Source organism: Nerophis ophidion, linkage group LG21 (genome assembly GCF_033978795.1).
Source record: "Nerophis ophidion isolate RoL-2023_Sa linkage group LG21, RoL_Noph_v1.0, whole genome shotgun sequence".
In the NCBI taxonomy this organism is placed as follows: Eukaryota; Metazoa; Chordata; class Actinopteri; order Syngnathiformes; family Syngnathidae; genus Nerophis; species Nerophis ophidion.
Genome location: NC_084631.1, coordinates 41,298,428 through 41,311,858, shown reverse-complemented (window position 1 = coordinate 41,311,858; position 13,431 = coordinate 41,298,428). Strand labels below are relative to the sequence as shown.

The following is a 13,431-nucleotide window of genomic DNA, read 5'->3' as shown; positions in this document are numbered from 1 at the left end:
ATGTCATCTTAGTGACATCATGCACAAAAGTGCACTTTATTTGTTTTTAACTATTGTAGTGGCGTTCTGTACACAAAGTGCACTTTAATTTAGTGTTGTTCTGCTATGTCATCTTAGTGACATCATGCACAAAAGTGCACTTTATTTGTTTTTAACTATTGTAGTGGTGTTCTGTACACAAAGTGCACTTTAATTGAGTGTTTGGCTATGTCATCTTAGTGACATCATGCACAAAAGTGCACTAATAACTTGTTTATTTATACTGGATATATCATGGTTTTGTCCGTGCGATACAAAAAATTACTATATGTTGATATTGGAGTATACGTTCTCACACAGTTGCTTTTAGCTGCGGGCATTACACTGCATGCATTTCTCACTCTTTCTTGTCTCTGCTTCTCAAAGAGACGTAAAACAATCGCACCTTCTTACATACTGTTGTGCGTGCGACGTCATACACCCTCCCCGAGCAGAGAGGTAACTACATGGGTAACGTTAGCTGTGGTGCTAGAAGTGCGGTGCGAGTGGTCATGTGAGAGAAAGAAGGTGCCAATCTGGTAACAAATGGAGGAAGAATGAATTCCCAAGAAAAACAGCACGTGGTCCATCGTCTGGCGGTGGTTTGGCTTCAAGCGGGAAGATGTTGAACAGCTATGCGGCAAAAGCGTTTCTACAAAAAGTAACACCGACTGCTAATTTGTAGCAACATTTGAAAAGTCACCTGCTAGACCAGGGGTCGGGAACCTTTTTGGCTGAGAGAGCCATGAAAGCCAAATATTTCAAAATGTATTTCAGTGAGAGCCATATCATATTTTTTAACACTGAATACAAATAAATGTGTGCATTTTTAAGTAAGACCAACATTTCTAGAGTATAATTAGTCTCTTATTGTTTTTAATAACATTGTTATTCTGAAGCTGACCAATAATAAATAAAATGTCATGTCTGTTGATCATGTTTTTGTTTGGCCATGTGCTGTTTGTCCTTTGGACTCTTTAAGTTCCTGTTTTTTTCCACTCCCTTGTCTGGTTTCCTTGGTTACTCATTTTGTCCACCTGTCTCTGGTGGACAAAATGCCCGCTCACCTGCTTCCCGAGCACTATTTAAGCTCGTCTTTGCCAGTCAGTCGCCCTGGCGTCAATGTGATCTTTTCTCGCTCTGTGCTGACTTGTTTCGTGCCTTGCCATAGTTTTGTGCGTCATGCCATGCCGAGTAAGTTTTGTTTGATTTATGTTCATAGTCTGTTTATGCGTTAGCTTTGTTCCTTAGCTCAAGTTGTGCCTCCACTGTGAGCGATTTTTGTTTGTATCTTTTTTTTAGTTGAAATTAAATCATGTTTTTACCTAAATGCTGGGGGAACGACCCCGCAGCAAACTGCGACCCCCCCATCGTGACATAAAATACTTCTTACCATTAATGCGACTTCTTGAAGAAGTGCGGTAGAAAACGGATGGATGGATTTAAATGCATGAGAATGTTTCATATTTTGCACGTTATTTTTAGCACTGTGATTACCAGCGAAATTATTCATAATTATCGTGTTAAGCAACGTCGGCTAAGATTTATCCGAGAGCCAGATGCAGTCATCAAAAGAGCCACATTTGGCTCTAGAGCCATAGGTTCCCTACCCCTGTGCTAGAGAATGAAGAGCGCTTGAAACTCCGCATGTCAACATCTCCGTTCGGTGCCACACCCACAAAATGTCCAAGCAACCATTTCAACATCAACACCGTATGAAGAGAATAGTCAACAACAGAAGGAGATAACGTCCGCAGGAACCTACCACATAGCGAAGGACATACACTATTACATTTCCTATTATGCAGCTCATTTTTATTTGACACTTATTGAAATATCTTGTGTGACATCATGCACAAAAGTGCCCTTTGTTTGTTTTAAACTATTGTAGTGGTGTTCTGTACAAAAAGTGCACTTTAACTTAGTGTTGTTTTGATATATCTCATCTTAGTGACCATCCATCCATCCATCTTCTTCCGCTTATCCGAGGTCGGGTCGCGGGGGCAACAACCTAAGCAGGGAAACCCAGACTTCCCTCTCCCCAGCCACTTCGTCCAGCTCTTCCCGGGGGATCCCGAGGTGTTCCCAGGCCAGCCGGGAGACATAGTCTTCCCAACGTGTCCTGGGTCTTCCCCGTGGCCTCCTACCAGCTGGACTTGCCCTAAACACCTCCCTAGGGAGGCGTTTGGGTGGCATCCTGACCAGATGCCCGAACCACCTCATCTGGCTCCTCTCGATGTGAAGGAGCAGCGGCTTTACTTTGAGTTCCTCCCGGATGGCAGAGCTTCTCACCCTATCTCTAAGGGAGAGACCCAAACTCATTTCGGCCGCTTGTACCCGTGATCTTATCCTTTCGGTCATGACCCAAAGCTCATGACCATAGGTGAGGATGGGAACGTAGATCGACCGGTAAATTGAGAGCTTCGCCTTCCGGCTCAGCTCCTTCTTCACCACAACGGATCGATACAACGTCCGCATTACTGAAGACGCCGCACCGATCCGCCTGTCGATCTCACGATCCACTCTTCCCTCACTCGTGAACAAGACTCCTAGGTACTTGAACTCCTCCACTTGGGGCAGGGTCTCCTCCCCAACCCGGAGATGGCATTCCACCCTTTTCCGGGCGAGAACCATGGACTCGGACTTGGAGGTGCTGATTCTCATTCCGGTCGCAAACCGATCCAGTGAGAGCTGAAGATCCCGGTCAGATGAAGCCATCAGGACCACATCATCTGCAAAAAGCAGAGACCTAATCCTGCGGTCACCAAACCGGAACCCCTCAACGCCTTGACTGCGCCTAGAAATTCTGTCCATAAAAGTTATGAACAGAATGGGTGACAAAGGACAGCCTTGGCGGAGTCCAACCCTCACTGGAAATGTGTTCGACTTACTGCCCGGCAATGCGGACCAAGCTCTGGCACTGATCATACAGGGAGTGGACCGGACTATTAGTGCACTTTTGTGCACTAATAGCTTGTTTTAAAATGTCACTGACAATCTTGCACTTTCTGTTTTGGAAATGACATGAATGTTTGTGCCACTGTGCCAATGACTGTTTCATAAATACACTTTTACTTGTGATTTCCCTCTCTGCGTGAAAGTTTAAAAGTAGCATATATGAATGCAGTATGAAGAAGAATGTTTGAATGTAGACACATAGAATCATCATACTGCTGTCATTATATGCATCAAGTCTTCATTCAAGGCTAAGGCAAAATATCCACATATAAAGTGGGGCAAAAAGTATTTAATCAGCCAGCGATTGTGCAAGTTCTCCCACTTAAAATGATGACAGAGGTCTGTCATTTTCATCAAAGAAAAAATCCAGGAATTCACATTGTAGGAATTTTAAAGAATTTATTTGTAAATTATGGTGGAAAATAAGTATTTGGTCACTTCAAACAAGGAAGATCTCTGGCTCTCACAGACCTGTAACAACTTCTTTAAGAAGCTCTTCTGTCCTCCACTCGTTACCTGTATTAATGGAACCTGTTTGAACTTGTTATCTGTATAAAAGACACCTGTCCACGGCCTCAAACAGTCAGACTCCAAACTCCACTATGGCCAAGACCAAAGAGCTGTCGAAGGACACCAGGAAAAAAAGAATTGCAGACCTTCACCAGAGCTTGGTGTGAAAAAAATCAACTGTGGGAGCAATTATCAGAAAATGGAAGATATACAAGACCACTGATAATCTCCCTCGGTCTGGGGCTCCACGCAAGATCTCATCCTGTGGGGTTGAAATGATCATGAGAACGGTGAGCAAAAATCCCAGAACCACACCTGGTGAATGACCTGCAGAGAGCTGGTACCAAAGTAACAAAGGTTACCATCAGTAACACACTACGCCGACAGGGAATCAAATCCTGCAGTGCCAGACGTGTCCCCCTGCTTAAGCCAGTGCCTGCCCAGGCCCGTCTGAGGTTTGCCAGCGAGCACATGGATGATACAGCAGAAGATTGGGAGAATGTCATGTGGTCAGATGAAACCAAAATAGAACTTTTTGGTATAAACTCAAATCGTCGTGTTTGGAGGAAGAAGAATACTGAGTTGCATCCCAAGAACACCATACCTACTGTGAAGCATGGGGGTGGAAACATCATGATTTGGGGCTGTTTTTCTGCTAAGGGGACAGGACGATTGATCCGTGTTAAGGAAAGAATGAATGGGGCCATGTATCGTGAGATTTGGAGCCAAAACCTCCTTCCATCAGTGAGAAGTTTGAAGATGAAACGCGGCTCGGTCTTCCAGCATGACAATGATCCCAAACACACCGCCCGGGCAACGAAGGAGTGGCTCCGCAAGAAGCATTCGAAAGTCCTGGAGTGGCCTAGCCAGTCTCCAGACCTCAACCCCATAGAAAATCTGTGGAGGGAGTTGAAAGTCCATGTTGCTCAACGACAGCCCCAAAACATCACTGCTCTCCAGAAGATCTGCATTGAGGAATGGGCCAAAATACCAGCAAACCTGGTAAAGACCTATAGTAATTGTTTGACCTCTGTTATTGCCAACAAAGGTTATATTACAAAGTATTGAGTTGATTTTGTATTATTTTCCACCACAATTTAGAAATAAATTCTTTAAAATTCCTACAATGTGAATTCCTGTCTTTTTTGCTTCACAGTCTGTCTCTCACAGTTGAAGTGTACCTATGCTGAACATTACAGACCTCTGTCATCTTTTTAAGTGGGAGAACTTGCACAATCGCCGGCTGACTAAATACTTTTTTGCCCCACTGTATATGGTGTATCGTGACATGGCTTAAAAATATCGTGATATTAATAAAAGGCCGTATCACCCAGCCCTATTTTCAAACAAAACACGTGCAAAATTTTTGGCCATCATTACGGTTGGGTTTTAAGATGGTTTGGTAGAGGTGCGTACGGTACGTTCCTGGCTCAAATGACATTTTTAGAAAGAAAAATAACAATTCCGGTTGTCACGTGTAAATTAATAAGCGTAACCTTTACTGTTGTGTTAGTTACAGGGACGGGAAAAAAGAGGAACATTTACATGACGGCACAAAGTGCGGCCACGCAAAACTCAAAAGAAAATGTAGAAAATCAAAGACTACATTTCCTGCAATTGGGTGCATATATTTGACCTTTCCATTTATTCTCCTCTAACAACCTCTTTGACGCTTACATGTCTTTTACTAGATCTTTGTGTGGATCTCACATTTATACTTTTAAAACCCTTCTTAAAACCCATTTTTATTCACTGGCTTTAAACTTTTTTTTAACTTTTTAACTTTTTCTAACAAATTGTTATTAGGATAACTGTAAGGTTTTATATTATTCTTTATTATTATTATTCCGCACCTATGCGCTGTAATTTGACCCCCTTAACATGCTTCCAAACTCACCAAATTTGACACACATGTCGGTGTGGCAAACCTTCCAAACTTATTAAGCAACCAAACCCCAAAAACGAAAATTGCGCGCTAGCGCCCCTTAAAACAAAAAAAAAAAAATTGCTTGTAAATTCCGTTAAGAATGTCGTAGAGACATGAAACAAAAATGTATACGTAGAACTGACTTAGACCTACATTTCATAATTTTACCTTTTGGGGCAAAAATCTACAAAAAGTTGGCAAAAACCCCTTCAATACAACATTTTCGCAAAAAATGCAATTTTTGCCTCTTTGAACTGTAATTTGACCCCCTTAGAATGCTTCAAAACTCACCAAACTTGGCAGACATCAGGACTGGCAAAAATTGTGATCTAATGAAAAAACCAAACCATAAAACTCAAAATTGCGCTTTAGCACAATTTTTGCATGAAACACAGAAAAAACTGCTGCTAGGAAGAAAACACAGACAAAACTGCTTGTAACTTCCGGTAAAAACGTCAGAGACCTGAAACAAAAACCTCTATGTAGGTCTCACTTAGACCTACATTTTAATAATCGACATCCTTCAGCAAAAATCAACAGGAAGTTAAAATTACCCCTTCAAAATAAAAGTTTTGTAAACACCTGTCACCTTTTTTCAAACGTTATCTTCTCTGAGCGCGTTTGTCGTTTCGGCTTCAAACTCGCACAGGACAGAGTTTGAACCCTTCTGATTAAAAATGATCGAAAGAGTTTTGATTACTGCTCTGGTTTGGATTTTACGCGCCTTCAAAAAATCCCTGTGCAAATTTTCCAAAAAAATTTCATTTTTGCCTCTTTGAGCTGTAATTTGACCCCCTTAAAATGCTTCAAAGTGCAAGTTAAAGCCCTACTATGCAAAGTGAAAGCCATTTATCAACAACATCCAGAAACGCAGATCTGTAATTTGACCCCCTTAACATGCTTCAAAACTCATCAAATTTTACACACACATCAGGCCTGGCGTCAATTGCCATCTAATAAAAAAACAAACCCCAAAAGTCAAAATTGCACTCTAGAGCCCCCTAGGAAAAAACCCAGACAAAACTGCTTGTAACTTCTGTTAGGAATGTCGTAGAGACATGAAACAAAGACCTCTATGTAGGTCTGACTTAGACAACGGCTTGGCAGCGGCCAAAGGCGGACCCGACCAACGCTGCTTGCAGCTTTAATTATTATTATTATTATTATTATTTATTATTCCGCACCTTTGCCCCCTAAGTTGACCCCCTTAACATGCTTCAAAACTCACCAAATTTGGCACACACATCGGTACGGTGGACCTTCCCAACCTATTAAGCAACCAAACCCCAAAAATGAAAATTGCGCGCTAGCGCCCCCTAGGAAGAGACTGCTTGTAACTTCCGTTAGGCATGTCGTAGAGACATGAAACAAAAACCCCTATGTAGGTCTGACTTAGACCTACATTTCCAATTAGAAACGTCTATACCTAAAATCAACTGAAATTTTGCAAAAACTAATTCAAAGCAAAATTTTCGCAATTAATGCTATTTTTGCCTCTTTGAGCTGTAATTTGACCCCCTTAAAATGCTTCAAAACTCACCAAACTTGTTTGTATTTGCTTTTTCAAAGTGTATTTTGCTTCTGTTTTAAATGATTTTTTACTCAGTCCTTTGCCTCTATTTCTTTGTGCTGTGCAGCCCTTTGTTCTTCAACTGTGCTTCTTTTTAAAGGCCTTTATAAATAAAGTTGGTAGGGTATGCTTTTCTACACCAAAGTTGATCTATTTATTCAACTTCTTCTTCTCCAGATTTTGGCGCTCTCTGCTTTCCACATTTTTCATCCGATTAAAACTGTTCCAACTTCAAACTGTTGAGCCTATTTGGGGAATCGCAGGATTTCCTCTGACAAATTCCAAAAATTCCCCAGAATTTCAGCTTTTCCGGGACATTTTTCCCATTCAAAATGAATTTTTCAAACTTCCATTTCCACATTTTTCAATCGATTCAAGCCATTCCACCTCCAACATATTCTTGTCATCCTGGACATGCAGACTATTAGTTTTCCCAGTGAAAAAAAAATATCCCTTTCTTTTTTACCTTTTTTCTGGCAACTACTCCTCTCACATTTTAACCCACTTTAAACTCTCCAATGTCCATACACTCCTCTTAATCAGGACAAAAAACAATTTTTTTAACAGGAAAAATCCCAGTTTTAATCACATTCCTGGAATTCCTTAACACCATATCTCAATTAAAGATGTTACTACTTCGACATTTCTCAACCGATTTGAAAAATTCCAACACCAACCATTTCAACTCATTCAGAGAACACTTGAGTCTTTTAATATTTTCCCCAAAATTCCCGCTTTTCCCATGAAATTCCCATTGAAATGAATGGGACATTTGTCAAAGTTCCACAATTCCCACATTTTTTTTCCGATTCAAACCGTTCCCACTCCAAAATATTCAGCCTGTTCAAAATTGTGAGCTCTCCTTCAACAATTAAAGAAATTCCCGGTTTTCCAAGAATTCCCAGTTTTCAGGGACATTTTTCAAACTTCCATTTCCACATTTTTCAAACTATTCAAAGTGGGTTGATAAATGTGGGAGGAATAGTTGCCAGAAAAAAGGGTCAAAAAAGGTTGTTTTTTTTAACTTGTAAGACTGATAGTCTGCATGTCCAGAATGAGTGGAATATGTTGGAGGTGGATGGGTTTGAATCGGTTGAAAAATGTGCAAATATTCAAACCATTCCACTTCCAACATATTCCACTCATCCTGGACATGCAGAATATCATTTTTACAAGTAAAAATAAAAAAAAATCCCTTTTTTTATACCTTTTTACGGGCAACTACTCCTCTGACATTTTTCAACCAACTTTAAACGTTCCACCGTCCATATATTCCTCTTAATCAGGGAAAAAAAAAAAGTTGTTTTTAGAACTGGAAAAATTCCCGGTTTTCCCTAAATTCCTGGAATTCCTTAATACCATTTCGCGATTAAAAATGTTACTACTTCAACATTTCTTAAGCAATTAAAACAATTCCAACACCAACTATTTCAACTCATTAAGAGAACACTTGAGTCTTTTAACATTTTCCCCAAAATTCCCAAATTTCCATGAAATTCCCATTAAAAATTCCCATTGAAATGAATGGGACATTTGTCAAAGTTCCACATTTCCACATTTTTTATCCGATTCAAACAGTCCCCACTCTAAAATATTCAGCCTGTTCAAAATTGTGAGCTCTCCTTCAACAATTAAAGAAATTCACGGTTTTCCAAGAATTCCTAGTTTTTAGGGACATTTTTACCATTCAAAATGAATTGGCCATTTTTCAAACTTTCATTTCCACATTTTTCAAACCATTCCACCTTCAACATATTCCACTCATCCTGGACATGCAGACTATAATTTTTCCAAGTTAAAACAAAAAAAAAATCCCCTTATTTTTTACCTTTTTTTTGGCAACTACTCCCCCCACATTTTTAACCCACTTCAAACATTCCACCGCCCATGAATTCCTCTTATTAGGACTAAAAAAACAAAGTTGTTTTTTGAACTAGAACAATTCCCTATTTTCCCGAAATTCCTTAATACCATTTCCCAATTAAAAATGTTACTACTTCACCTTTTCTCAACCGATTTGAAAATTTTCAGAACCAACTATTTCAACTCATTAAGAGAACATTTGAGTCTTTTAACATTTTCCCCAAAATTCCCAAATTTCCATGAAATTCCCATTAAAAATTCCCATTGAAATGAATGGGACATTAGTCAAAGTTCCACAATTCCCACATTTTTTATCCGATTCAAACCGTTCCCCACTCTAAAATATTCAGCCTGTTCAAAATTGTGAGCTCTCCTTCAACAATTAAAACAATTCCCGGATTTCCAAGAATTCCTAGTTTTTAGGGACAACGTTTTTTTCTTTAACTGAAAAAATTCACGGTTTTCCCGGGATTCCTTAATACCATTTCTCAATTAAAAATGTTACTACTTCAACATTTCTCAAGCAATTTGAAAAATTCCAACACCAACCATTTCAACTCATTCAGAACATTTGAGTCTTGCAACATTTTCCAAAAAATTCCCGCTTTTCCAATGAAATTCCCATTCTAATGAATGGGACATTTGTCAAATTTCCACATTTTTTATCCGATTCAAACTGTTCCAACTTCAAACTCTTGAGCCTATTCGGGGAATCGCGGGATTTCCTTTGGCAAATTCCAAAAATTCGTCAGAATTTCAGCTTTTCCGGGACATTTTTGCCATTCAAAATGAATTTTTCGGACTTCCATTTCCACATTTTTCAACAGATTCAAGCCATTCCACCTCCAACATATTTCACTCATTCTGGACATGCAGACTATCAGTTTTACAAGTTCAAAAAAAATCCCTTTTATGAAAAAATTTTCTGGCAACTACTCCTCCCACATTTTCCAACCCACTTCAAAGGTTCCACCGTCCATACATTCCTCTTAATCAGGACAAAAAAACTGAGTTTTTTTCTTTAACCGGAAAAATTCACGGTTTTCCCGGGATTCCTTAATACGATTTCTCAATTAAAAATGTTACTACTTCGACATTTCTCAAGCGATTTGAAAAATTCCAACACCAACCATTTTAACTCATTCAGAACATTTGAGTCTTGCAACATTTTCCCAAAAATTCCCGCTTTTCCAATGAAATTCCCATTCTAATGAATGGGACATTTGTCAAATTTCCACATTTTTTATCCGATTCAAACTGTTCCAACTTCAAACTCTTGAGCCTATTCGGGGAATCGCGGGATTTCCTTTGGCAAATTCCAAAAATTCGTCAGAATTTCAGCTTTTCCGGGACATTTTTGCCATTCAAAATTAATTTTTCAAACTTCCATTTCCACATTTTTAAACAGATTCAAGCCATTCCACCTCCAACATGTTTCACTCATTCTGGACATGCAGACTATCAGTTTTACAAGTTCAAAAAAAATTCCTTTTATTAAAAATTTTTCTGGCAACTACTCCTCCCACATTTTCCAACCCACTTAAAACGTTCCACCGTCCATACATTCCTCTTAATCAGGACAAAAAAACAAAGTATTTTTCTTTAACTGGAAAAATTCACGGTTTTCCCGAGATTCCTCAATACCATTTCTCAATTAAAAATTTTACTACTTCGACATTTCTCAAGTGATTTGAAAAATTCAAACGCCAACCATTTCAACTCATTCAGAACATTTGAGTCTTGTAACATTTTCCAAAAAATTCCCGCTTTTCCAATGAAATTCCCATTCTAATGAATGGGACATTTGTCAAATTTCCACATTTTTTATCCGGTTCAAACTGTTCCAACTTCAAACTCTTGAGCCTATTCGGGGAATCGCGGGATTTCCTTTGGCAAATTCCAAAAATTCGTCAGAATTTCAGCTTTTCCGGGACATTTTTGCCATTCAAAATGAATTTTTCGGACTTCCATTTCCACATTTTTCAACAGATTCAAGTCATTCCACCTCCAACATGTTTCACTCATTCTGGACATGCAGACTATCAGTTTTACAAGTTCAAAAAAAATCCCTTTTATGAAAAAATTTTCTGGCAACTACTCCTCCCACATTTTCCAACCCACTTCAAACGTTCCACCGTCCATACATTCCTCTTAATCAGGACAAAGAAAAAACTCAGGTTTTTTCTTTAACTGGAAAAATTCACGGTTTTCCCGAGATTCCTCAATACCATTTCTCAATTAAAAATGTTACTACTTCGACATTTCTCAAGCGATTTGAAAAATTCCAACGCCAACCATTTCAACTCATTCAGAACATTTGAGTCTTGTAACATTTTCCAAAAACTCCCGCTTTTCCAAAAATTCCCATTGAAATGAATGGGACATTTGTCAAATTTTCCCATTTTTTTATCAGATACAAAGTGTTCCAACTTCAAACTGTTCAGATTATTCGGGGAATCACGGGATTTCCTTTGACAAATTCCCCAGAATTTCAGACTTTACAGGACATTTTTGCCATTCAAAAATAATTTTTCGAACTTCCATTTCCACATTTTTCAACAGATTCAAGCCATTCTACCTCCAACATATTCCACTCATCCTGGACATTCAAACTATCAGTTTTACAAGTTCAAAAAAATTTCTCTTTTTTTGACCCTTTTTTCTGAAGAACTACTCCTCCCACATTTTTCAACCCATTTTAAACGTTCCACTGCCCATACATTCCTCCAAAATATTCAGCTACTTCAAAATTGTGAGCTGTCCTTCAACAATTACAAAAAAAAATCCCGGATTTCCAAGAATTCCTAGTTTTTAGGGACATTTTTCAACCGATTCAAACCATTCATCCTTCAACATTTTCCACTTATCCAACTAACAATTTCCCAACTTCCGTTTGTTCTGAGAATTCAAACTCTTTGACCATTCAAAACATTCCAACATTCCAACTATTCTTACATTCCTACTACATTCTGTCAGTATTTCACTTCAACTTCAGCATTGGAGCATTCACATTCATCTAGTTTACCAATGTTATTATAATTGAAAATGTCAGGTCCAATTCTAGAACAGAAGTCAGAAAAATTTTACCATTTGGCAACTCTAGCCCCCTCGGGTAAGATACTTCCGGTGTTGTACAGTAACCTCTGTTTACATCCATTGTGTCCAAAATATACCTGCTAGCTGGCTACTAGTAAGTACTCCGGAACTACAACTGGTTCGGAACTAGCAGTATTCGGATGTCAATCGTTCAGAAATGGGTAGGAGCAAAGTGGACAGCCATCAACAAGTAAGTAAGCGAGTGTTAGAATAATGATGTGTAAGTTATCACCCAATTCTTATGCTTAAAGGCTGTTGCTATAGTTGTAAGTAATAGTGCTCAAGTTGTACTTTTCTATCTGTGCAAGGACAAAACTTGTTATCATAAGAGGGGTTGCCTCGCCGCAGAAATGTTTGTTTTAGCTCGCTAACAGCCAAGGACTTCAACGAAGATAAGACGACAGCCCGCAGACGAAGCAGAGACAAGGCAATCACAAGGCCCCCAGCACATTCCGTCACGTATTGTGCGTACTGGAAGCTGCTTTGCGTGATATGTGTGACCACTCCCTTTAGAGGCAGCCTCAGTGATGTAACCAGGGACCTCCCAAATACATACAGGAGCACGTGGGCCGTACCTTAGAGCTTGGTGGGAGACTGTAACTGAGCGTGCAGTCCCAAACGTCTCTCCTCATTGAGCTAAACTCAATGAGGAGAGACTCTGTCTCTGCGTGATTCCTTGCTTCTTGTCTGTTTAATAAATGTCATCAGTGTTTGAACCTGACATCCAGCTAGATGGTCAGTCATTTTTATTCATATTTTAAATTAAAAAAACAAAACCTGGTGGTGATATTTTGTCGCAAAACTAAATGTTTGAAAACACGGATTTGCACATTTTTGCGGACATTTCACATGCCGGTAGTTACATTTGCAGTGCGTACACAACTTGTAGCTGCACAGGATTTAACCTCTTAAAGCCCAAGCTGTTTGTTTACATTCTTTTTTAAATTTTTCTTTGCTATTTGGGCTTATTGGACCCTAATTAGAATAAAAACTAAGAATCATCTTTGGATATGATGTACTTAATCCATAAGTACACAAACGTGTTCTTATTTTTAAAATTTTTTTTTCTGAATTCCATTGTATGTTATACTCTTCTGACACCAGATGGCCGTATCAGTGTCCACGTAAGTGGCCATAAGACCCCAATTCAGTAGTGTACACAATTTTAGAAATAAGAGCTAAAAGGTGCTGTCCACGCATGTGGACACTAAGTCTTTAGAAATAAAAAGATAAAATACACTTCTAAAATAAAAACAAGGCATCCTATTTTCTATGCATCTTCTGGTGGAATATGTGTGTGTGTGTGTGCGTGTGTGTGTGTGTGTTGGTGAGACAAACCTCCATTCTGTCTTCTCCATCCTCACACATGGAGATGCTCTTTCTCTTTTGTCCTCTGGTTCTCTGTGAAAGACAACAATTTCCAGAATGAAACGCTGCATGACCGTCAAAACAATGTTACTGTGTGTGTGTGTGTGTGTGTGGTGTTTGG

At 39.2% G+C, this 13,431-nt stretch overlaps 1 protein-coding gene across 7 annotated transcripts in view; it reads right to left on the bottom strand.

The window, feature by feature from the left end:
- The window catches only part of phf14 (PHD finger protein 14), a 149,039-nt gene that overhangs the window by 47,413 nt on the left and 88,195 nt on the right, over nt 1-13,431 (bottom strand). For all 7 annotated transcript variants that reach the window (XR_009803561.1, XM_061882630.1, XM_061882626.1 and 4 more), the window contains exon 15: nt 13,281-13,343. Coding sequence is in view for 6 of the 7 variants with exons in the window: in XM_061882630.1 (XP_061738614.1) it covers nt 13,281-13,343 (63 nt within the window). In the remaining variant the exon portion in view is untranslated. The remainder of the gene's footprint in view (nt 1-13,280; nt 13,344-13,431) is intronic.